At 40.0% G+C, this 25,976-nt stretch overlaps 2 protein-coding genes and 1 non-coding gene across 4 annotated transcripts; 2 read left to right on the top strand and 1 right to left on the bottom strand.

Moving 5' to 3' along the window:
- Nucleotides 1-283: 283 nt before the first annotated feature.
- ASL (argininosuccinate lyase) lies at nucleotides 284-17,466 on the bottom strand. 2 transcript variants are annotated; one of them, XM_089484537.1, is made up of 16 exons: nucleotides 17,449-17,466; nucleotides 12,650-12,844; nucleotides 11,968-12,051; nucleotides 11,564-11,620; nucleotides 10,903-11,000; nucleotides 8,829-8,906; nucleotides 7,446-7,523; nucleotides 6,669-6,721; nucleotides 5,638-5,700; nucleotides 3,629-3,743; nucleotides 2,743-2,827; nucleotides 2,371-2,430; nucleotides 1,970-2,053; nucleotides 1,594-1,674; nucleotides 938-1,044; nucleotides 284-428 (listed from the first exon to the last, which is right to left on the bottom strand). In XM_089484537.1, the coding sequence occupies exons 1-16, from the start codon at nucleotides 17,464-17,466 to the stop codon at nucleotides 284-286; spliced, it is 1,401 nt and encodes a 466-aa protein (XP_089340663.1). The 2 variants fall into 2 exon arrangements, with proteins under 2 accessions (XP_089340663.1, XP_089340664.1); XM_089484538.1 differs by lacking the exon at nucleotides 17,449-17,466 and adding an exon at nucleotides 14,292-14,303.
- TRNAG-GCC (transfer RNA glycine (anticodon GCC)) lies at nucleotides 14,918-14,988 on the top strand. Its single transcript has one exon. It is a non-coding gene; the product is annotated as a tRNA-Gly (tRNA).
- LOC149300953 (DNA-directed RNA polymerase III subunit RPC9-like) lies at nucleotides 15,199-24,916 on the top strand. Its single transcript, XM_089484539.1, has 6 exons — nucleotides 15,199-15,206; nucleotides 16,209-16,245; nucleotides 17,311-17,409; nucleotides 19,718-19,812; nucleotides 23,768-23,825; nucleotides 24,779-24,916. Exons 1-6 carry the CDS (start codon nucleotides 15,199-15,201, stop codon nucleotides 24,914-24,916), a joined length of 435 nt encoding a protein of 144 aa, XP_089340665.1.
- Nucleotides 24,917-25,976: the final 1,060 nt, after the last annotated feature.

Genomic DNA, 25,976 nt, shown 5'->3' on the forward strand with positions numbered 1-25,976 from the left:
ATCCATATACATTTATCCATAGGCATCATTATAGATACTTAGAGCGTAATGCAGTATACCTCCTTGCACTAGCCATTAGAGAAGCAGCTAGAAAATTGGAATTAATGTGTTTATCTAATATGCTAATCATAATACAATGCAGAATTATAATTTTCCAGTTGTAGTTATGGATCACTTAATTCAGTAACAGCACCATTTATGATGTATGCCATCACACAAAGACAACATCAATGACCATATTTTTCTTAGTGGCAATTCCTGTGCTAGACCTTCCACAATATCACTAGGCCTTGTGATTCTTCATCCAGGTTCTCAGTTGTTCCACCTGGGCCACCACACTGCTCTTTGCTGTTCCCCCAGCCGCTGTGTACTGCTCCACACTGTTGGTGTAATTCCACACTTTGGACACATCACTGCTGAAGAGGGGGCTGAAAGAGCACAGATGTGAATTTTTAAGTAATTGTTTTGTTTTTTTTACAGAATGCTTTAGATGCATTATCAGGGGCTTTTGAAAGAGAAAGGGGCTCAAACAAAGCAACTACAAGACAATTAAAAGAAAATCTACAAAACCAAAGTACTGCAAAAACAAGAGAATGCGTATCGTGCTCATGTGCTGGGCAGGTCACTGGGGTCTCCTTTCCCCACTTATAGGGGGAGTTGTCTGTAGTATTATGCCATGATAGAACCAAACAATGAGTTCCAGCAAATGGAAGAGCTACACACACAAGGCAGTCATCCAGTTACCACCAAAATCAATAGGTTTTGTACAGAGGAAGGGTTTGTTTTCTAGATCCTACTGAAGGTGACCATTTAAGCAGAAAGTGCTTAAACGCTATGATGTGTTGTGTGAATAATTCAGAATAACGGACCAGTGTGGGACATATCAAGAAAAGCAGACTCAAAGAAGAGTTAATGAAAGCTGAATCATATAGCACACCTGATGCTCTTTAGGTCCTCCAAGGACAGCTTATTGATGGAGACCCCCTTTGTTTCTGCAAGCTGGACTGCTTTACCAGAGACTCCGTGAGCTTGTCTGAAGGGCATCTGTTATGAGAAAAGAGCCATATCTCATCTACATCATCTAACATAATCCTTTTAAATAGCTTATTTCAATCTGGAATTCAAGAATGTAATTAGTATATCGTGCATTTTTCTGGTGGTGGAAAACCTACACTACGGATGCCAAAAGATCGTGTTTAGTGCTAAATACTGACTTGGACTGATAATGTCCTTGGTGACCACATACAATAATCATCACGGCTATTTCTGATCACTTGGTTGTTTCTCTAAATTCTGCTCAGGTAAACATCAAGGAAGAAACACACTGTGGTCCCTTGCAAACGTGGAACCAACAATATGGGCTCAATGTGGAAAAAATTACAATGGCTTCCTAAGATAAAATAAAAAGTTAGTGGCTATACCCCTTAGGAAAGTACATTCTTATGTAATTATAATTTATAATCATATTACAGCTTCCAATTTTAGCTACATCCAATGTGACTCCGGTTATAAGTAGAAGTTGAATATCGCACCGCTTCTGGGCCAAGAATTCAACAAAACCCATGTGTTAAGGAAGAATATTGTACTACACACCCCTTTTCTGACCAGGTAATAGGCAATATCAGTGGACAACATGTCTGGACTCAAGGCTTTCTCCATCGCTTCTTTGTTTATCTGAAACGGGACAGAATTTTCTATTTAGATCATTTCACCAACAATTTTACAAGCATCTATACTATCTCCCGATAACATATTCATTTATTTTCTACCAGAAAGGAAAGGGTTGTGCAGGAAACCAAACCTGGCCAGTTGTGGCTTAATTTTTACATAGCAAGAGTTCAACTGAGCAGAACAGAAGCTACAGTCCAACAACCCTAGTAAAGGATTTATCACGTTTGCCCACCGCTAACTTACATTTTTTAAGTACTATATGAAACATCTCCAGGCTTTAAATAATTGAGAAAGATACCTGCAATGTGGAAATCACCCCAGATGCAACTTGAAGTACAGCGCATATTGTATCATAGACATCAAACACGGCTTCTTTATCTTCCTGTACACAGCAAAACACGGGTGAGGAAGGTTGAGTATGCTAACCAAAAATATCTCCTGATCATTTTTAAATTTAGCATATCACTACTATTAAATGTTTAGAAATATGATGAAGTTTGACATTTTTGTTCAATTTCATAACATAGAAAGCGGACAAGAACTGGCCAAAAGCAGCATAAAAATGTTAGATTAATAAGTACCTAACAAGTATTGTATTATATGACATGAACATGCTGTAGCAGGGTTGCAAGCTATTGCTCGGGATTTAGTTGGTAATTTCAGTGTTGTATGGCTGCACATTTTTCTGCTTATCCTTACCTGCAAATCCTTGTTGTAAGTGCTTGGAAGTCCTTTTAGTGTCATGAGGAACCCAGAGCACTACAAAACAAATATATTTTAACATTATTTGAAAATGTTAGGTTCTTGTATGTATGTATGTGGTAAGGATAGAGGCTTGGCAACCTTGCCACTCCTCTTTGGGTATATATTATACTAGTATACTTATATCAGGTCATATAGAGGATTAAGTATAATTTGTACAAAGTTCATATATTCAGAGATCCTGCTTGTGATCGACAAGGCCTGGAGCTTGACACCCTACTATACAATCAGCCTCTTTTTATTCTATCAATTTATCTCATTTGGATCTCAAACCTATGTCTCATCCACTGTTATACGTCTATCACATACTCGGCCAAAGACGCGTCCAGCTTTGCTGCGGATTAGCTCCAAACTGTCAGGATTCTTCTTCTGGGGCATTAAACTACTTCCAGTACTACAAATAGTAATAAAAAAATGGTAAAACATACTAATATTTTTTATGGTAAATTAAATGAGACAATAATCTAAATGTATGGAAATTCATTTGATGTCTAACATAAGTTAATTTTTTACATTTCTAAAAATATTTTAAGGAATAGTGGGACGTTAATTTTTGTCGATTCCCTTGGCTGGATAGATGATTTGTTTCATTTTAGTACACCAGATAGGCTAGTTAGTTAGTCTGGAATCTAGATAGTCTTCAGTTTGAATTTCCACATGCAATTAAAGAGCAAGTAGACTTGTCCAAATGGACCAAAAACGATTTGGGGTCCATTTCCTGCTAATCAAATGTTTGGCTTCGAAATACACCGATCAGCCATAACATTATGACCACCTGCCTAATATTGTGTAGGTCCCCCTTTGCCACCAAAACAGATCTGATCCGTCAAGGCATGGACTCCTCTAGACCTCTGAACAGCCTTGGCCGCCCGTGACCCTTTTGACGGTTCACCATTTTTCCTCCCTCAGACCACTTCTGACCACTGCAAACCAGGAGCACCCCACAAGGGCTGCAGTTTAGGAGATGATCTGACCTAGTCATCTAGCCATCACAATTTGGCCCTTGTCAAAGTCGCATCAACTTTGAGGACAACATGTTCATTTGCTGCCTAATATATCCCACCCGCTGACAGGTGCCATGATAACAAGATTATCAGTGTCATTCACTTCACCTGTCAGTGATCATAATGTTATGGCTGATCGGTATGTATATGTGTTGATATAAATATATATAGATATACATACACACACTCACCTGTAGGAATCTGAAAGGGTCACAAAGTTAAATTCCTTAGTACTGTAGATAATAAGGTCTTCAGAGATCTTACTAAGGTGAGTCATGCACAGAGATGCCCAGAACAGAAACTCAGCTAGAAACAGATAAAAAAAAACAACAACAGGTTACAAGAAGAGGCACATAATGACAGCAAAATGTGTAAGCAGAAAAGGATGCTAGAACACTGAAAACACATGTCACAATACAATAATAGACCATTTCTGAAAGCGCAGGATTTATGCTATCATATAAGGTGTTGGTCTGGTTAGATTTGCATTTTGTAATATGGAGATGATATACAAATGAGTAGGGCTGCAACTAACGATTATTTTAATAATTGATTAGTTGGCCGATTATTTTTTCGATTAATCGATTAATCGGATAAAAAAAACCAATATGCAAATTTTTTGTTTATTTAAAATTTAATGAACTGGATGTTAAAAAACAACTTAAAATTTACATTAACATTCTTATTTTGTTATGATGTAATAAAAAAACAATATGTTCAAAGTACAAAAACCCAAACACAATATTTATGAAACAAAATAACCCCAAACATTCTGAAAAGAGGTGGACTATTACTGTTCAAGAAACTTTGCCCCAGCCCTGGCACTTTGCACCCAGCACTTTGCACCCAGCACTTTGCACCCAGCACTTTGCACCCAGCACTTTGCACCCAGCACTTTGCCCCACCCCTGGCACTTTGCACCCAGCACTTTGCACCCGGCACTTTGCACCCAGCCCTGGCACTTTGCACCCAGCACTTTGCCCCAGCCCTGGCACTTTGCACCCAGCACTTTGCACCCAGCCCTGGCACTTTGCACCCAGCCCTGGCACTTTGCACCCAGCACTTTGCACCCGGCACTTTGCACCCAGCACTTTGCCCCAGCCCTGGCACTTTGCACCCTGGCACTTTGCACCCAGCCCTGGCACTTTGCACCCAGCCCTGGCACTTTGCACCCGGCACCCGGCACTTTGCACCCAGCACCCGGCACTTTGCACCCAGCACCCGGCACTTTGCACCCAGCACTTTGCCCCAGCCCTGGCACTTTGCACCCAGAACTTTGCACCCTGGCACTTTGCACCCAGCCCTGGCACTTTGCACCCAGCCCTGGCACTTTGCACCCAGCACTTTGCACTGTGCCCCTGCACCCAGTCTCCAACTCTGCCCTGCACCCAGCCCTGCCCCCACATTCTGCCCTGCCCCCACACTCACACCCTGCACCCACTCTGCCCTGCCCCCACACTCACACCCTGCACCCACTCTGCCCTGCACCCACACTCACACCCTGCACCCACTCTGCCCTGCACCCACACTCACACCCTGCACCCACTCTGCCCTGCACCCAGTCTCCAACTCTGCCCTGCACCCAGTCTCCAACTCTGCCCTGCACCCAGTCTCCTGCCCTGCCCCCACACTCACACCCTGCCCTGCCCCCCCACCCCCACTCTGCCCTGCATCCCCTGAAACCCCACCCCCACCCCCGCGAATCGCTCTGTGCGAACGGAGCCACACGCAACTAAAAGAAGGCGGAGAGTGCAGCGGAAGCGGGGAACGCTCGCGGAGGTAAGTAAAAGGAGCCGAGTGCTCCAACAACGAATCGATCACTCGATTAATCGATAACGGAAATCGTCGACAACGATTTCCGTTATCGATTATTATCGATTTTATCGATTCGTTGTTTCAGCCCTACAAATGAGTGTATGATAAATGAGTGTATGTAGGAACAAAGTGTAATGTAGGCATTATGGCGTCATGAAGTGAGAAACCCAATAAACAGAATCAAGGTAGATTATGCATATGTGCCTACAGCATATGTATATAAACAGCTTCTGATTTCAATCCAAACTGTTGTTAGGGACTGGGTAAGTGCAATCAATAGTTTAATTTTCTTTTTTTTTTTTTTTGAAAGAGACCCCTGTAATTCATTTATTTTCATGGCGGGTGAAAGTTTTAATGTAAATAGCAGTAAATATCCCTTATATACCTATGAAGTCTCGTTCGCTGGTCGCATCCATGCTGTTAAGGCTGACAGAGTCAAAGTTGAGTTCTGCAGAAGAAAGAAGACCAGGTAAGTTACATGGTAGTACCTTAAAATATGAGGCTGCCATTCCTGACATCAAAAACTTTTTTAATTGAATGAACTGCCTCACTTATAGGTATCTTCATGTCTTTACACAATGATAAAAACTGAGCAAAACATTTTTTGTACTTAGATCCTCTTATTGATGATGGTTGCATAACAAAATATATGATCTATAGGAATCGCTTTGAAGGCATTTGTACTTACCATTATTTACATGTGTTTTTTTAATGATTAAGTAATACATTTAATGATTAAGTAATACATTTACACAGAGTAGTATTTGGGTGTGAATACATTTGGGCATATCATAAAAAGTTTTTTCCCTTCTTTTCCTTAACCAAGTCTGTTTTTTTTAACTGCTTCCTGCTTTGACACATGTGAGTCACTCTAATAACATGATTTCCATAGGCTTCATTTACTCATACTGGGTTAGCCAGAAATTCCGCTTGTGGCCCTCGATTCTGACCCTCTGCCCTTGAACCAGCTTCTCTGCCTCTGCTATGGGGTTTTTGACCTTTCGCTCGCATGGATCCACTTCAGCAAGTTTTTAAAAAATAATCTGCAAGACCTTTGAATGTCTAAACTTCCCAGATCATGCTGTTAACGCTGCTGCGGCTGAACGAATCCCAAAATAAATAAGTTTGATAACATCAATCTTAACCAATTATATTTTGTTTATTAGTTCATTTCTAAGATTGTCTTTGTTCATTTCTTTACTGTTCTCAAATAACCTGAGATTTTAGCTTTTTATGAACAACCATTGTGCAGCCATTCTGACACCAAAACTTACGTATATATCTTAAAGAAGCTCTTAAGACTCCTATTACAGATTACTTTCACTGTAGGCTCCGAATAGCCCGACACAAAGCAAAGTTGCCGTAATTCTGTTAGTAACGACTGAAGACGCAAAAACAAAACCAAAAGAAACCTACCCTTCCGGAGGAGTTCCCTGTCCACTCCTAGAGGGTTTCCAGCTATGGCCCCGCTGTCAATAAATACAGAAAGTGTTTAAAAATGCTATTCGATTAATTGAGCCTTCCAGGGCCAGATTGGGGTTGACTAGGTGGCCCTGACACTTTAAGGCCAGTGGCCCGCCGGCTGTATAAGCTCAACCTCATGTTACATTTCTATAGTGATGCAACTGCGCAAATCCAACTGGTGGCCCCACACTGATGATGGGGTGCTGTTGTCCAGCGACCAACTGGGCATCTGCCTGTTGTGCCAAATGGCCAGTCCGGCCCTGAAGCCTTTTATTACGTTAAGCAAATAAACAGAGGCTCTGCTATTTAATTACTTCTTATCAACATGTAATCGCAACAAAAACAAAGAAGCCATTTTTACTGTTTCTATGGCAACAACATCTCAGTGCCTGCTTCTGTGTCATAAGACAATTAAGCGTTCCTGCCAACAAACCTGATTAAAGGATTATTTCTGCGAAGCATCTGAGCATTCAGCTGTATTAGGAATGGTGTTTCTAGTTCTGCGTTTAGTTTTAAAAATGTTATACCGAAGCTGGCAGGTGAAGGAGCTCCTTCAATGGTTGTATCTGAGTCACTTCTCTGAGCATATTAGAGCTTTCGAGACCTCAGATGTAATATAAAGGCCATTTTAACCCTCTCTTTGAAAATAAAAAAACAATTAAAGTCTTGATTTATCACATGTTATAAATATGTCATGTGTTTGCATTATTAAACTTCTTACTACATTACCTTCCCAAGGGCAGTACGTTAATTCTCTTCCTTATCTCTCCCAGCCTCTCAGCATCCCTGCATAATGCAACTGCATGGCTGTAGAAAAAATATATTACAACAAATAAGAAATAAAGTAATTCTAGTTACTTTTTAACGGAAATGTACGTGTAAATCGCACACCACGAGTGAACATAAACCCGCAGTAGCCCTACTTGCACCAATATTGAGAAACACAGTTGCAGTGGACATTGGGGTTTATCCACAAAAGCAACAATTTGTACAAGTGTTGTGGCTTCAACATACCAACTATGCATTACTAAGGGCCATCCAGTGAGCTTCTCCTGCGAGAAGGACTGAGCTGGCCCTACAAAGTGCATACTTAACTTTCAGGGAATGATCCAATATTATCTCACATATTTAACTATGTGTTATGCAGTGTCAGATCAGATCATTATGGCAGGAGAAACCCAAGATAATATCCCACACTAAGAAAGTAAGAAATAATTGTCACATTGCTTATGAAAGGTTAAAGTGCTCTGGCAGGATGCCCGTTTTGCCGGAGTTTCACCCTTCTGTCTCAGTAAAGTTACACCAGTTCATCATTTTCAGGAGAACATGGTAATGAAAGGTGAAAACCAGCATGCAATTGCCCTGAAGCCAGACACAATAGACTTTATAGAAACTGTCCAGGCAGGAACCAGCAGTCAAGCCAGATTAACATTTTGAGGTCAACCAGTGTTTTATTCTCATTATAGTGCCGGCCACTAATTGAGGCACAATTCAGCTACACTCTTGTCTTAAAGTTCTTAACATTGTACTTATTTCTTGGCATGTCCCCTTAACCACTGCATAAAACACATAAGTCCATTACCCCAATTAGAATTGTTTTTCTCATTTGGAGATCACTTCAATGTAGGATTTTTTTGTGCCTTCTTCTGGATCAACAGCAAAGTTGAACTTTTTTCAACCTAAATTGCTATATTACATTGCCATAGCGGGGAAGGGTAAGGCTTTAACTGAGAAAGGGATGGTTTACATAAGAGTTTGTATAAAGACATACAGATGTGTGCGTCTAATTCATTTTGCTAACATGGTTTCTAAAAAGGGGAACATTTTGAAGGCGCTCAAAAATAAAGTGACAATCTATTCTAACAATAAATGTTTTGGTGGTTTTTTTTGCATTACACCCCCTTATTTTGTCTGTAAGAGTACAATTCTAACTCCAGGCGGCTACGTTTTACAAAGCGATGTAGTGTCCTGGCATCAAAGGATTAATAAAAAAGCATTACGTTATAACTAGCCAATGATAACAGAATAGCGTGTCTTCCAAACGTATTTATTCCAACAAAATATTGTGATAAACCATGAATGTTTTGCATGAAATACATGTTTTTTTCTTACCACAGTATCCAGTGACTCCAACGAATAGGTTGAGCTCTCTGCATGTGAGTATACCCCGGAAAAAGTATATCAACTTCTCTGTGGAAACAACCATGGCGTCAGCATCAGAACAGGATACACAGAGGCAAAGAGTCAAGCTACATTAATATTTATCGGGTCGCACAAATAGAATATTATGCAAAAATGTGTTGGAACATAAATATTGGCGTTAGGCCTTTTGGGTATATGCAGTGATCTTCCGAATATTCTTGAGCATAAACTATTTTTCCCACGTTCTATATTTCTATACAGTTTACTTAAAATGAGATTTATTTGTCATCACCAGTCTCCCAATGCCCAAGTAATTGTGGCATTATGTTATTTTATCAAAATAAATGTAAAAGGCCTTGCACGCGGAGCATCACTAAAATAGCCCAAAAATAAACAGGAGTAACTGAGGCATAAATAAAAGGGTTGAAGTCCCCCCTTTAGCAACTTTGTAACCCCACCATTAAAAAAAAGAGGACACTCAAGACGCATCCCTGGTCTGCCTTAAAATCTAGCCCTGTCCATGACATTGTAGTGTAAAGACAAATCACAAACCAGTGAAATGAATCTCAGATTTTACCACGTTTCTGATAAATGTGATGGACTCGCTGGATGGCCTTTTTACAAGTGTCTTTGCTTTTTAGAACTAAATAATGATGTTCTTGCCCAGATAAGCCTGTCAGCTCAGAAGTCATTATAGAATAAATGAATCACACATTTATATTGGCTTGGGACAAGCTTGTTAATACAAACAAAATGCTTTGAAATATCGACAAAGATATGGTGGCGCTACAAAGCTAAGGATGAAAGGTTGGCCGGTTGTGCAGTATGACAAGCCGGCTATTAGCAGACGGCAAAAGTGAAAACATTCCCCCGCATGTTTAAATTCACTTCTGCTTGGACGCTGTTCCACTTACCTACAATCCTTCCATAAGGTAAAGAATCCTCACACTGCATTTAAGCCTCTGACCTTCTAGTTTTAGACCTCTTGTTCTAATGTTTCTTCTCCTTTGAAATATACTTCCTTACAGTAGTTTGTTGAATCTCTTTTTATATTTAAATGTTTCTATTACCCCCATCTTTTCTCTTCTCCAGGCTGTTTACATTGTCCTTTTAGTCTTTCCTAAAATTTTTACTTTTCAAACCCTTTACCATTTTAGTAAATGTCAACATTATTCTGGATTCAGGGTCTCCGGTACTGTACACAATATTCTTAGTGAGGTTTGTATAGCGATCTGGAAAGTGGCAGAACCACATCCCTACCAAATATTCCATACTAGGGAGCTGCAACAATTCACATGACCGCTCTTGTATCAATATCACACAGAAGTTACCCTCGTGATACCAAAAACCAACGTGACAAAATCAAAATGACAAAATCCAGATAAAGTTCAAGGATAAAATAATGTGTTCCAGAGGGGTGGAAAAAATCAAACCACGAGAAGTGATCTAGAGGTCATTACTCATTGCAATCCCCGACTGTCAGAGATCTGTGTTTCACAAGATCAGCTTGTCTGTTTAATGCTCTCCTCATCAAAAGGTTTTGGTGGCATCAAAGTAATACCACTTGGAATCCAACTTAATGAACCTGTGGCCCAAGGCTAACATTCTACATTTTTTTTTACACATAGAAATTCTAGAAATCTTTTAGGCTATCCAGTGCTGAAAGAATTGTTAACTGAATTATCCCAATACAGCAAATTTTTACTGGTGAAGTTGTTATGTTAAATGTAGAATTCTATTTAACATGTGGGGCTAAAGTTTGCCTAGGCTTAGTTCTTCAGTGGCTTTTTGGTATTTTGAGGCCTCCTTGGTATAAATAAAGATGTAACTATGTACTGTTGGAGAAATTAGGTGGATCCAAAGGCCACTTCCCCTACTCAGAGATCAAATGCAGCCCCAGAGGTCCAGGTGGCCATTTCCAGATCTTTCAGGCCAAACCCAGGGAGTTATCAAATACGTTACTTTGCACTCTGCTTTATACAGATTTTACACCATCCGGGAGAACTCAAAGACACATGCAATGTAATAGGGCACATTTACTTACATGGCTGCTCTGTCTACCATAGTCCGGATAAGACGAATTAAATGCACATACAGAGAAGAACAGGAATCCCGCAGCCACAGCCTCATGTCTGTGACAACCTACAAAAATAGATAGAAAAAAAGAAATAAGAGACATTGTTATGAATATATGTATATAATATATCAATGTATTGTATATGCAGTAATATATTCCAGATTTCCCATGCTCAAGTACAAAGGTCCTTATATTATGTAGATACTTGAATTTACTCCTATGTCAAAAAATATCATCTCGTCGCCCATAAGGGTATTTTATTACACCCAGTCTTCCTGGTAGCACCTGATATCTTTGTGTTAATGCAGAATGTACTTAGCTTACAAGTATCATTGTTATAGTGCACAGTAATTTAAGTGCAAGAGGGTTTTTTCTTTCTTGTCATAATGAAATCTCATCATGTTATTACCTGATATTATAGAAGAAAACAATGTGCGGCATTTCATTTTGATAGAGTCTTGGGTGGGTCGTACAGCATGGTAGGAAGAGCTGACAGTGAGCAGTGTTGATCTTAGGGAGTGCAAGGAACTCCTTCCCCCCCAATTTAATTTACTTTATTAACTATATTGTTTAAATGTATATATTGCAATACTAATGCATTTATATAAATAAGCATGTATGCAAATACCTGGTCATTTCTACTTCTTCCTGTATGGAGCTTTCCTGCAGCCTCTCCAATAAGTTCCTACACAAAAAGAGCGTAAGTAATTCATCAAACAATTCATCAAGCATGGGAGGACTGTTGGTAAATGAATTAAAGAATGATACTCTGGATAGTTTAGTAGTACAAGGTCATGTGGGTCGTCAAGCCAAACACGAGGCTTGTTCTTCTCTATCTCCAAAAAGATACTCAGAATTAGATGCTTGATCTCACAGGAAGCTTCAACGTCAATGTAACAGTATAAAACCACATGTATTCTAGACATATTCTTCCACAGGTAATGGTTTGTGGCCATTCAGTTGGACAACAGGCAACTATATGAGACAGCCTAGTGGAAGTATCCGGAAGACTTGAGTGTCTCCTATTATTACCTTAAGGCGACGTTCATTGGCAGTGTGAATGTCCTCGTCAGCTTTAGTCAGGACAAAAGTTCCTTGAGACCACTCTTCATGGATCTGTATATTAGTAGACCAAAACGCAATCTTAATGGTATTTTATTCACTGGGGAATATATAAATGTAAAGACACTTTCTTACACTCAACACATACCCTATTTGTATGTTAAGTGAATGCAGATCAGTGGGGCCATTATTTAGTTATTGGAGTCAGAAAATGAGACTTCGGTCTCTACTGAAAGCATGAAGTATTCGTACATACATTTCTTGCACATGCTCAGTAGCCCTCTCACTGAAATCAATGCGAGTAGCAGCAGCCAATCACATTATGCTATCTAAACACTGATGGTTCCCTAGCATACACATTATTGGCTGCATAGGCAGGTACACTGGCCTACCTACTGGGGCCGGTGCCTCTTTGGGGGCCCGGTGCGACCCCTGTGACCCCTTCTTCCTGTCTCCTCATACAGGTTAAAAATTGTTCAGGAAGGGCCTTTTCCGACCTGGACCACACCGATCAAGGTCAGAAGGGCTCTTTCTAAACTATTTTGAACCGGCATGGGGAGAGGAGGGTATCGGGGGTCACATGATGTCACATGGCGGTGAAACCGAGGCTGCTCGCTGCGTAATCCGCATACAATAATATTATATAGTGTACCTTATCCAGGCCTGTGACAATTTCTTCCATCTCAGACTTGCTCACTAAACCAGCCTTTTCCAAGGCCTTGACGTAAGCCTGGCTCCCTCTGATGTCAGCAGACCACATCCTCTGGTCATACGACACGGATGAATTGAACATTTCCATGATGGGGTCTATGCTTCCAACAAATCTTCCTCCCCATAACTTATCTCCCTGAAGGAAGAAAAAACAAAATCCACAGTAAAAATCATTAATATTTAATACACAATGTATGAACTCTTCTAACTAATGGAATAATTATCCTTTTTGTTCTTTCTGTTGACTATCCCTCAATCAAATGCTTTCAGAGCTATCCTTTTCTAGATGAGGACCCATAAATATCTTTCTATTTTGTAACGTTATAAATGCTCGGGCTTTCCTATCTTTTCCAATCCCTCGTCTAAGACCTGGAAGGAAAATACCTAGTTTGAGCAACCAATGGTCCAGTACTTTTCCAGGACATGAACTTCTATTGCAAAATTTAAACATCACAGAAAGTTCAATAGAAAAACAGCCTTCGCTGGATAAAGTTTGGACACTAAACATGCAGTCAAATGACCAATACGTATTGTGAAATGGGCAGAGGTTTCAACGTCCACCAAGGGGAGGAAAAACAGATTTTTCTCTGTTTATATTACCATCAATTGTCATACATGTTAGGTGTGTGGCAAGACCTAAGCCCAGTCCCAAAGCTCATGAGCTGGGGAAGAAAAAAATACCAAAATGGCCCTTGGTAGTAGCCTTGATTATCAAGTAGGGAACTATCCTATGTTATCTTGCACAAGTGAAAATACTTAATGATAAAATTAACATACATAACAATGTGATGAATTACACATTATGGCAATAAGCACACAAAAATAAGAATAGCAATAATGGTGATCCTCAAAGTAAATGAGTTTGTTTGGCAGTAATTTTAAATTGCCGTTAATTATCGGCATTGAGGAGACAAAAAGATGTGGCTGCAAGTGCATGAGTTTTGCGAAGCGGAAAAGTTTGCGACTTTAATCCTAGTCACAGGACAAGAGGGAAATGTCGGCATCATTACTGCAGACCTTTCCATACATCAGTGTAATGTTATTTTTTTTTGTTTTTACATAAATTACTGAAATGTAATGCTGTAATTACTAAATGACATTTCAGCATTTGTGCAACCTAAGTTACCGTGTGTATAGTAGATAAATGGAGCAGGCTGCTGGCAGAAGTGGTAGAGGCTAAGGAAGTAAAGGAATTTAAACATGCTTGTGATAGGCATACAGCTATCCTGAATCTAAGACGACACCAAGGACTGATTAAGGTTGTTCCATCAGGAAACATGGCCGGACTAGATGGGCCAAATGTTTCTTATCTGCCATCAGATTACCTTTTCTCAATGCCATTTTTGGCAGTTTTTAGAAGCCATGGTTTGCCACAGTTCCATCTAAAGGTATGATTAGTTATACTTATAATGCATTCGTACCTGGCGTTACAATACAACAAATCTATAGAATTTGGATAAATCGGCAATACATAAGAACATAAATGGAGGCTTTCATTTTTTAACCCTTAGCTGGTTATTAAAATAAAATACTGAAACAAACAAAACAAGAAACAAATGTTTTTAAATACTTGAAATATTTACCTCTGCTGCCATAATGTCAATATGAAAATGTCCTTGGGATACAGCTGTCACCTACAAAAGAAAATGACTGCTTTTAAGGATGATGAAAAAATCAAGATGAACTCAAAAGAATATAGTGTCCATCACAGCTATAGAGCTGACCAACAGCCCATTGGTGTTAATACAGGCATATCAGATAAATATTACCATAGGGTGATATAGTCTCCTATATAATACTAACTGCTGTGTAAAGAAACCACAAACAGGTACCTGGAAGAATGGTATCCCCTGCAGCAGCTTCCACCTACAGTAACTCACAGCTTTGGCAGCAGTGGCTGTCAACCTGTCTTCCCTGTATACGCCCCCTTGCACAATAACGCCTTGTTCTAACCCCGCCCCTCAGGGTTGATTGGCCAGTCAGCACAGCGGCCCAGTGGGTGTGTCTCAAGTCATTAAGCCGTGACTCAAAGGGGTTTTTTCTGGGTGACGCTTCCTGGTGTAAAGTTACCGTTCTTATTAAGTTCTTTTTAGACGTTAATGACCTCATCCGCGATAAATTACAGGTGAATACTTTTTTTGGGGTTATAGTGTGTTCAGCAAAACCTGTTTCTCACTCACATAGTATCAGGCAGCAAACGTCTTCAGATGCATTGGTGGTTCAGTGGTAGAATTCTCGCCTGCCACGCGGGAGGCCCGGGTTCGATTCCCGGCCAATGCAACGCTGTATTTTTTCTTCGTTACAATATGCAATATATTTAAGATATCATTATTTTGAGATTTTATATAAACACAGAGATAATCCAATTTTCTTTTTTTATCAGTCCCGTAAACTAATTCGTGTTTGAATACTTTCCGGAACGTATATGACAGTAGGTTCGTTTCCGGAGGGAAGCGAATGGTTGGTGCACCGCGAGGAAAAAAGCACAGCATGGAGGTGTAAGTTATTCTTGCCTTTATACTTTCAAGGATTGGCTGATCATAATATTGCTTGCCTTAGTAAATAGGGATATTAAATGCTCAAGCATATTCTGAAGGGTCTGTGTGCTTATAATGACGTCCCTTGTAAGCAGGATTTTGTTGGGTAAATCCCACATTTTTATTGCAGAACTGTCAGTGAACATTCCTCTGTGACAGCTACGGTATGAACTAAAAAATAAATAGCTGGCGCCCGGATAATACACAAGTACCGTAAAAACTGCATATATGCTAGTATTGCTTTATTTTTGCACACATTTCTGTATTATTCTCTGAGGTAGGGACGCAGGTCACGTGCAGCCCGTGCTTTGTCGCCAGACCTTTAACCAGAGCCACCTACGGGCACAATATTCTGCAGCTGCTTTATTAGCCAAGGATGCTCTCTCTCTCTGTGAGTGTCAAAGTCATCACATGAGCTGCATTTTCATAATAATTCCCAATTCGCATCACTACGGAATATGGTGGTGTTTTACTATTCTTAAGTTTTGCTAGCCAAATGGCCAGCACATTTATAGATTGGGCAGGTTCTGCTTCTTGAGCCCACAGACGGTAGTGAAAGTTGGCAGATCAGTCATTTGTGGACCCAACTGAGCTCAATGTGCTGTAATGCTGTCTTGATATCTACGAAGGGCGAGTTTGTCCAGCAAAAAGGGCTGAACTGGCCCTGCATAATGCAAGAAGAAATTCCACAGATTTAAGTATACACTATACAGGGCCATCCAAGCGCTCAGTGCATGCGTTCACTGGGGCCAGACCTTCGAAAGACAAAGCTTTGAAACCACAACCCCGCTGACATAATGTATCCGCATTTAACTAAATAAACTTCTATTTATTTCCTGAATTAAACTCCTAATAATTAGATGAACATGTATATGTAATCAGCATGTAGACAAACCAGTGTTAATGCCTTGCAATGTTAGCTCTTACTATATAATAGTTGTCTTATTTCTTTATTGTTTGCAGAAAAGATGGAAATGCTGCACTGTTGAGTAATTATGAGGTATGGACACAAATGCCATTCATTTTTAGCTTTTTTTTCTGTTTTTTTGGCCGTCATTTTTTTTTTATTTTATCAACCCGTTACTGCATTTAACAATTAAAGCTTATTAACTGCTTTAAGTTAAACCTAACAAATACAAAATAATACCAACAATAAAGAAGAGGTAAGTGTTACGGCATAGAGAGAGCACTAGCCAAATACTAGAATTAAAAGATCCCAGGCACCTAAGCACAAGTTGAGTGCACAAAATACCCTTAAGGAATAATCATGTGAATTATTTTTTTTTGACGGAACTGTTCCTTAAATATAGTAGTCCTTTGCCATCAACGTCCCACAGGCTTTGTGGCATGTTAGCCTATTCAGTGGGCTAGTGTGTGCCATTGTGCTTGACAGAAGTGACCCTGCCTCTAGAGGAGAACGTTTCTGGGTAAAACACCACTGATTAGGTAAATTAAAGTCCTCGCTAATGGCTAGAAAAATACAGTCTGGGCATTCCTACTTGAATAATGGAACAATTCAAAAAACAATGGTGCTGTTGTATAGGCAGTTATTCTGCGTTCTCATAGCCAATGGAAATATGGCTATGAGAACCGGTCTGTTTCTTCCACTACATCACAGCCATGAACATCTCATTGGCTTTTTAAATATGGTAGTTGTCGGAACAGCTAGTGAGGAGCTTTGCAGCATCTAAGCCTTAAGTCACCTGCTTTCGTGGTGGGGGGTGTCTCTTCACCTGTTAAGCAATGCCAACAAAAGATATAAGTAATATATTTTCACTAAAAATGGAGGATCTCAGACATTATTATACTGTTATGCCATCTGTTATATCTGAAAGAGACAGTAAATAGGACGACTGGTTTTTTATTAGGAGAGTTAGACTTCCAGCTCTCCCTCGTGCATGATAAGGAAGCACAAAAACATGTTATCTGCCCCACTCTGCCTATACGAAAAGGTACATGGACATACAATAACGCTGCATTATTCTATCTTTGATTTGAATGCTGTGCTGGAGGGTCATAGTACTGACAGTTCTGAATCCCGTGTCCTGTTTTTTCAAATTCTAAGGTGTTCCAGCTCCTGACTGACTTAAAAACCCAGCAGAGAGAGGCCCGAAAGAATAAGAGCAGTGCCGGTCAACAGAATCTGAACACCATTATGTATGAGGTGAGCTCCATCTCTGTAGTCTTTCTACGATCTAAGGACAAACGCTTCTGTACTCATTCATCCTCAACTACTCCTTTCACGGCTTAAACAAATCTTTAAATAAAAAATACTTTTTTATTGCAACTTGATTTACATTTTGTTAGTTGCACTACAAAGCTAAAATATAGAAATATATACATTACACACACACACACACACATGTTTTAGAAAGTGACTTGTGCTGCATCACCATGACCATGATTTAAGAGACACTTGTAGCTAATAAAATGGACATTTAACAATATGAAGATTCAGAGTTTTATTCAGAGCTTTTTTAGCCCCTTCATGACAAAGCCTGTACATGTATGGGCTCACAGTGCATTGGTTTTAATGGGTTTAAGGTCAACCCATTGTCCTTAAGGGGTTAACATTAGAAAATGTGATATTGGTATAAACTCATAGGATAACATTTCATCATTGTCTTGAAGAACTTGAAAACCATATTAACTACAGAACCTCCTTTTTTTGCCCAATAAACCTACCAGGTTAATACACTGAATTTGCACTGCATTAAACTGTCATGATTATGCGAACGTCAACACCCTTTTATGTTCAGACTGATTATATGCTGGTGGTGTAGTATTCAAAGCAAAACTATGGCCTGAAGTGCACTAAATGATTTGCTAGCACATGGTGATTTTAAAGGGGTACTATAACAAGGTTTTGACTATGACAGGTTTTGTAGTTTTTTGGGGAGGGATCTTACTTTGTAAAGAAACATATATTCTGCGAACTGATCTACGATCTGCAAATAGCTTTCCAAGACTAGAGGTCTTCTGCTCGGGTTCCTGTATACATTAATGGGGCATTTGTCTCTCTCCGTCCATAACTGTCCCGTAGATGGCGCTATATGATCGCAAGCTTTTATATTTTAACTTTATCCTTTCTAATGGTCATTTCTACATTTTCTTTGAAAGAAGCACGCATAGAAACCAATAGCTCTGTCAATCCTAACACAAAGCTTCACATGTGTTGCAGTTAATGATTTCTTTGGGATTAGTTATAAATTCACAGAACCGTTATATCCAGCAGCACAACACATCATCAATATTTTCAAGTCCAAAGTCTATTTTTAGTTACCGGCTGACGTAAATATCTCTGACTTTGTGACAAAAACCAGATTCTCGTTTCTATCATACGGTGTAGCATGAGCAACTCAGGCAAATGAATTTATAGTTATAATAAACAGATCTTATTGATATGGTGTGCGTTACACTATGTTCCCTCTGTCTACTTTATAAAGAGAAGAATAATCTTTTTTTTAAATTTATATTAAGATGAATCAAAATAAATGTTCCCATCAAGTCAGTTGTAATATATAGGATTTCCCACAGAAATATTCCCTGCTTTCTTGTATTGACTCACCCAGTGGATGGGGGGTATCATTGCCTGTGGACTAACCCAGTTCTCCTGACTGGAAGCTTTTCTTCAGTGAACCCATGATGCCACGGCAAAGCCAGATTCTAAGTGTTCTAGTTCCATTTCTCATAGAGTTTGATGGCAGATAAGAACCATTCAGCCCATCTAGGCTGCTCAGTTTCCAGGATAGCTTTCTCACGCGTGCTTAAATCACTGTACAACGTGTTTTGTGTGGCTTCTCCGTTTATCTACCAGCCTCACCGTGAAGTGAAGCTGTTGCATTACATGTAAACATTTGGCCTTCTAGTTTTAGATTATGACCACTTGTTCTAAAATGTCCATTCTTTTAAAATAAACTACCCCTTGTACGTGAATGGAAGAGTTGACAGACTGGTTTCAGATTCTTGACTTCACTATTTATCATGAAAAGGCAACCCTGGTGAGCTTCTGCTGGAGGAATTGCTTGGCTGGCCCTTTATAATGCATAGTCAAATCAGTAAGAGTTCTTCAAAGTCGCCCCACCCATAGATATGGATTATGCAGGACCAGATCATCCTTTTGGTGGAGAAACTTGCCAACGTTGGTCCTTAATGAGTAGTGGATGAGGGCATTGAAACCACAGCTTTCCTGACAACAACGTTGACATAAACATTTTATTAATTCCAAGGATATTTCTCTACATTTAGGCATTTACCCCATCTGTATCAATAAGGCCCAATGCATCCAATCTTTTCCACAAGACTTGTCATATGATTGTGAGACAACCAAAGAGACATTTACTATGAAAAATGGTAAACTACCAGGATTAGTGTTCTGTAAAAGATGGCCATGTTTACTTGTTTTTACCCTTTGTCATATTAATTAAATGCCACCACTGAGAAATCCATAATCATTTAACTTTATTCCTTAGACGTTGAAGTATCTGTCCAGTACCCCGTGCCAGCATCAAAGTCCTGAAATACTGCAGAAGTTCCTGACCGCAATGAAAGCACACAAATTGACCAAGTAAGTACATATTTACTGAACAATTTACTTGGCATACACTCATTACTGTAACCTATGAAGTCATCAGTCCATCAGACCTAAAATTGTGTGATAGAGAGAGATGCCAAGCCAAACGGATCTTCGTGTTACTCTAGTTTGATGTCCGACATAGTGAATGCTTAGCTATATATGAGTGTGTAGAAGATCATCAGCTATACTATTGGGGTGGATGCTTCTGTATATGTGATCACCACTAGGTCACATTCTGTCAGACTAACCAATCAGGATTATGCTGATCATTTCTGATGCTTTTCCGCAGTACGTCTCTGCGTGTCGGCTGATGACACAACCTCATTTCCCTTCAAAGTTTGTTTGCTGTGCAGTAAAGGTATCCGTGTTACTTTGTCTTTGTGGACGGTATTTCACAGCAGTTATTTGACCTTGGCTGCAGCTTACAGTTTCACTTCCTTCTCGTTCTCCTGGTTTTACTCTCTGACTGTTGCTACCTCAGTTTTTTTGCTCTTTTGGCTACCACGTTCAACCTTGACGGTCAGCATTTAAACCGTTACTAACTAATCTTGGCCCTAGAACCTCCTCGCATTTAGACTGCTGGTGGGTGGCAAAGCCTCAGGAGGACCAGCTGATGGGAAAATGCAGCAGTCAAGGTGAATACCCTGCCCGTAATTATGGACATCTCTAGTGTGCTCATTTTCAATCTAGTTTGTGTCACATTTAAAGACGTCAAGCTTTCATATATAAATCAGACATCCTATCGCTGTTTAACTTCATATATCTAATCTGACAATCTTCTCCTAGCAGGAGCTGGAAAAAAGCCTCTGTTAGCATAAGATAGTGATATTTATTTTCATGTATAGCATGGGATAGTATTTTGGTGTATACACTCTCACTGAGGGATTGTCTACTAACAATGTGGAAAACTAAACTTGTTTAGTGATACATTTTAATTTGTTTAAATTTAAGTATATGGTATGGGATCCAGGAGTGATGGTCCCGTGGTCTTTGTGTCAAGAAAGGGAATGGTAAAACGGGTAACTTTACATTAGGTAGGGTATTGTTACAGCATGATATAATCACCAAGTTATAAGCAGAAACTTGTTTATGTTTCACGTATAGTCGCTCGTGCCAGATGTTCTACTCATGGTACAAGTTCATGGTTTGGATTAATTGTGTGAACAAAAACATTATTTAGCATTATGTCAACAACGTAACAAGAAAATCAACCTTACGCATGCATGAAGTTGTAACCTTAGCAGTGTTTGAGGGTGCCACCAAAATTCCCAAACTTGTTGATGGACAAATTCCTGGTGATGATGTTGAGAATAAGTCCTAAAAACCTTATTTCTATATTTCCATCTCCCTTTACATCCAGTACTGAGATGTCCTGTTTAATGAGCTGTTTATTTACTTGTAATGTCCTGAGTTAAACTTGCACCGGAATGATCTCATGTTTTCTTATGACTTGATAAAAACCATATGTTGCAATCATCTGCCTATAAATCTTGAATACCAATGGATGACCCAGTTTTTTAATGTATTTTTCAGTAAGATCTTATGAAATTGTGAATGTAACTCGTAATGGCCATTGGGGTACAGGTAGTGTTGCCATTGCTCTAATTAGTGCTACCTTCGCAAACCTAAAATTCTAAAACTGAAATATGGAGTCACACTTTTTCTTCACCTGTTTCTGGCAAAGTATACCCATACTTGACTAGAGGACCACGTATGTTAGTTTCTTAGGATTAAATGGGGTCCAGTAACGTTACCTAGATAAATGGCATTGACTTTCGACTATTCCTCAAGGTAGCATCAGTGGCGGAACTACCGGGGTCACAGGGGTAACCAAGGCGGTGAGGTCAATCTATCACGTGTTTTATGACATTTATGAGTTATACGCAGTTTCTATACCTTTTACAGCAGCTTATAGTGCGTGCTGTATTTACGGGGTCATTGCCCCAGACCTACCGTGCCGAGAGGGCCTTTGTGTACTTTAATTTGCAAAGTGAGCCTTGGCCTGAATACACCGTTGCTCGTAGTGCCTCAATTAATTTCATTCTTTGGAACCTTCCATGCCATTGGACTTTAAATGTTTTTAGTCAATTACTATGGCCTCCCTACATGTGAAAGTAGAAAGCAAATATATCAATTTACAGATCTATCTCTTCCCAACATACCCCAAATCCTTCCATTTTCAGGTTCAATACACTATGTAAAGATTTAGAAAAACAGTATATCTCTATTAGATACCCACCCTTTACCATGGGTGCAGCCATCTTTACTTCCTTAGGATTAGTATGATATTTTCTCCCATTCCTCATTGGGAGATGTGATAGAAACATCTAAATACAGTTATTTCAAAGAAGGAGAAATGTTAGAACAAGAGGTCATCAACTAAAACTAGAGGGTGGGAGGTTTAGATGTAATGTAAGAAAGCTTAACTTTACTGAGAGGGCGATAGATAAATGGAACCGCCTTCCATCAAGCTGGTAGAGTGGTGGAAGCGTGAGGCGTCTGTCTCGAGTGCTGGCGCTTCACGCTGAGCGCTCAGCAGTGAAGCCGCGCGCACCGCGGCAGAGCAACGAGACAGAGGCCTCGCACCCCTACCACAGGACTGCACGGTAAGTGACCTACAAAGGGGGGGTAGGGAGAGGGTAGATAGTGAGAGGAGGGGTAGGGAGATAGTAGATAGTGAGGGGGCGTGTAGGGAGAGGGTAGATAGTGAGAATGGGGGGGTAGGGAGAGGGTAGATAGTGAGAAGAGAGGGGGTAGATAGCCTGAGAAGGGGGCGAGGAGGGGGTAGATAGAGGGTAGATAGTGAGAATGAGGTAGGGAGAGGGTAGATAGAGTGAGAGGGGGGTAGATTTGGTTGGGGGGGGGGCTGAGGTTTCTAGTTACGCCCCTGGGTAGCATATAAATAGATAAAGGCTATACACCTTAATGCAGCCAATGTATGTTTCAACAGGGTTAATATCATAACAGAAATCAAAAAGACAGATAATATTAATCACATAAACCTTATTAAACTACATACTGCAATTAAGGAGTGTACCAAGCGAATTGAGGAGGCATGAACGTCACACTGGAAGTGTTGCATGAGGGTGCGCCTACGTCTCTTACTGACTAGGAAAGACAAATACTATAACAGGGATATATTATTCAAAGCAAATTGTTAGAAGGTTGGCAATCCCCTTAAGAACCTAAAGCAGAAAATAACTATTTTTTTGTCTTTTAGAAAAGCTCAATTCTAATATTTTACAGATTGCTGTAGATAATGACCATGATTACCTAATTGTCTGACATGCAACGCAAGAAATGATTGTGAGATTACAAAAACAAAATCAGGAACACATTTATCTCTTTTCCAGCAGTGAGTGCTTCATTTTAAATACCAAATATTTGACCTTTTTGTTTTCGGCCATAAAAAGAAAGAACTTCCTGAACATAATAACCAAATAATCAATTCAATGGTGATTGGCTGAATTGATTCTCCATTCCAGAACACACCCCACTTTTCCATTTGGGTTTAATGCTGTTCTGTCAGAGACAGAAATGTAGGACAGAAATCATTTTGCTTGCAGGGTTATAATGAAATGAAGATATTTGTAGTGCCTCTCTCTAGTGATTAGCACCCTAGTGACATACTGTGATTATCGGATGCACGTGATATACTTACCGTAACCCAGTCTATTGAGACCCCCTTTGCATGCGTGGCAAGTGCTCTAATTGATTTCAATGGGGGAGCTTTCCTCATACAGATTGATTACTGCAGCCAGTCAGTGCCAAGAATCATTGGGCCATGGAGCAGGAGGGCAGCTGTAGAGCTGCAGCTTCTACCACGGAGTATGCAGTAGGGCTGGCAGGGACACTTGTCTAAATTGTCCCTGTAAAGAATGCCAGGAAGTGACCACACATGAAAGAATGTATCTCTTTATATTTTTTAAACAATTTCTTTCCACAGAGCAGAAAAGTTGCAGCTTCTTAATCACCGACCTTTAACTGCAGTGGAAATACAGCTGGTATGTATAAACCTCCTGAATGTGAGAATCAAAACACTGGTCTACCGGGTGAGGAATGCTTCTTTACTTTGCAAGAGCTGTAATTGTATTTTGTAACCAAGGCGGTGAGGTCAATCTATCACGTGTTTTATGACATTTATGAGTTATACGCAGTTTCTATACCTTTTACAGCAGCTTATAGTGCGTGCTGTATTTACGGGGTCATTGCCCCAGACCTACCGTGCCGAGAGGGCCTTTGTGTACATTAATTTGCAAAGTAAAGATGCTGTCAAGCTCTTGCCGTCCTTAGACTTAGTGAGCCTTGGCCTGAATACACCTTTGCTCGTAGTGCCTCAATTAATTTCAATTAATTTCATTCTTTGGAACCTTCCATGCCATTGGACTTTGAATGTTTTTATTCAATTACTATGGCCTCCCTACATATGAAAGTAGAAAGCAAATATATCAATTTACAGATCTATCACTTCCCAACATACCCCAAATCCTTCCATTTTCAGGTTCAATACACTAAACTATGTAAAGATTTAGAATAGCAGTATATCTATTAGATACCCACCCTTTACTTCCTTAGGATTAGTATGATATTTTCTCCCATTCCTCATTGGGAGATGTGATAGAAACATCTAAATACAGTTTATTTCAAAGAAGAGGAAATGTTAGAACAAGAGGTCATCAACTAAAACTAGAGGGTGAGAGGTTTAGATGTAATGTAAGAAAGCTTAACTTTAATGAGAGGGCGATAGATAAATGGAACCGCCTTCCATCACAGCTGGTAGAGGCCAATACATTGAGGAAATTAAAACATTCATAGGATATGCACAAAGTTATCTTAAATATAAGAAAAGACCAAGGACTGATTAAGGGCAAACTGAATGGTTCTTATTGTCTTCAAAATCTGCGTGTCTACGAGTGACTAAAAATGTATTGTTTACTATTTTTTTGCACTAAAACAGATGATAGAAGAAAGCGAGGAAAGGCTGACAGAGGAACAGATTGAGGAACTGATCCAAAATGTAAGCAGCATTCTTCCCGGAGATCCAGCGGCTGAGACGCAGGATCAGGAAGAAATGGGGAATGAAGACAACCAATAACAGAATTGTTGTTTTCTGGGTCTTTCCATGTAATTGCCTAGAAGCGATAAGGCATGTCACGTGAGAGGTATCTCTCTAATCTTGTTATTTCGTGGAGTCTCTCTGTTAAACCTGAATAGGCCTTAATGTAAAAAAACGGTAACTAATACCTCGTGTCCAGTTTTTGGAGTATTTGATATTTATGTTCAACTATTTAAGACACATTTTTGTTCAATAAACTTTTTGCTTATTCCTGAAGTCTTTTTCTTCAAGGACAAGGCTTGTCCTGTGAACAATTTTATATATACGACCCTTATTAATAATGAGGTCTCCCTCTATCAGTTCGCAACTTCATCATTTCAAGAGTGGCTAAATAGTTATATTGTAATCCAAGCTCATAAAAATTATTTATACATACAAACCTTATCCTTTTACACCGTCTTACAGAATTTTGAAAAAAACTACGAAAAACACAATTTCATGACAACGTATTGAATATTTATAACCACACTTTTAAATGGTACAGTTTATTTGTGAGATGTCATTTAGTAATCATGGCTGATGTGTGTTCCTCCTTGTGTATATGTAAAGCCAACATGGATTTTCCCTGCCATTCCAGGTGACACTAAGGATAGACTCCTACTTCGTACCTGAGATAGGGGCAGGACTCAAAAACTTTAAAAGGGCCCTCCCCTCCTACTAACACCAGTGTTTTCCTGCCCTACATCAGGTAGGGGGACTCGTCTTCCCTTTTTGTTTTCTCCGGCTCTAGGTTGAGCCGTTATCCCGGGGCTAAGCCCCCATTCCTGGGGGATACCAAGTACCTTTGCCGGATGGCTGGTGCTGCGTCGCCTTGACGGGTCCTTGACTGTGTCGGCGGTGTTCGCGGCTGCGGCGCCGCCGTCTCGGTGGCTCCGTCGTCCCGTCGGTGGTCGCGGCCGCGGTGGATCCGTTGTCCCCGTGGTAGCGCGGCAGTTCTGCCGGCTGTGTTTGGGGAGTAGCCAGCGTGTATGCCGGCACCTCCTATGTCCAGGGAGGCTTGCCGCCGCTGTCAGTAAGCCCATATTGGAGTCTCCTGACT

This window comes from Sceloporus occidentalis, unplaced genomic scaffold (genome assembly GCF_023333645.1).
Source record: "Sceloporus occidentalis isolate IW3139 unplaced genomic scaffold, rSceOcc1.0.p SCAF_22, whole genome shotgun sequence".
Lineage (NCBI taxonomy): Eukaryota > Metazoa > Chordata > Lepidosauria > Squamata > Phrynosomatidae > Sceloporus > Sceloporus occidentalis.

Excerpts from the sequence above, each read along its gene's own strand:
- LOC149300953 (XM_089484539.1), top strand. Across the intron at positions 16,246-17,310 it reads CACTGTTGAGTAATTATGAG|GTGTTCCAGCTCCTGACTGA; the intron begins GTATGGACACAA and ends TCAAATTCTAAG. Across the intron at positions 17,410-19,717 it reads TGAACACCATTATGTATGAG|ACGTTGAAGTATCTGTCCAG; the intron begins GTGAGCTCCATC and ends TTTATTCCTTAG.
- ASL (XM_089484537.1), bottom strand. Across the intron at positions 11,001-11,563 it reads GAAGAAGTAGAAATGACCAG|GTTGTCACAGACATGAGGCT; the intron begins GTATTTGCATAC and ends CTATTTTTGTAG. Across the intron at positions 6,722-7,445 it reads AACGTACTGCCCTTGGGAAG|CGGGGCCATAGCTGGAAACC; the intron begins GTAATGTAGTAA and ends ATTTATTGACAG.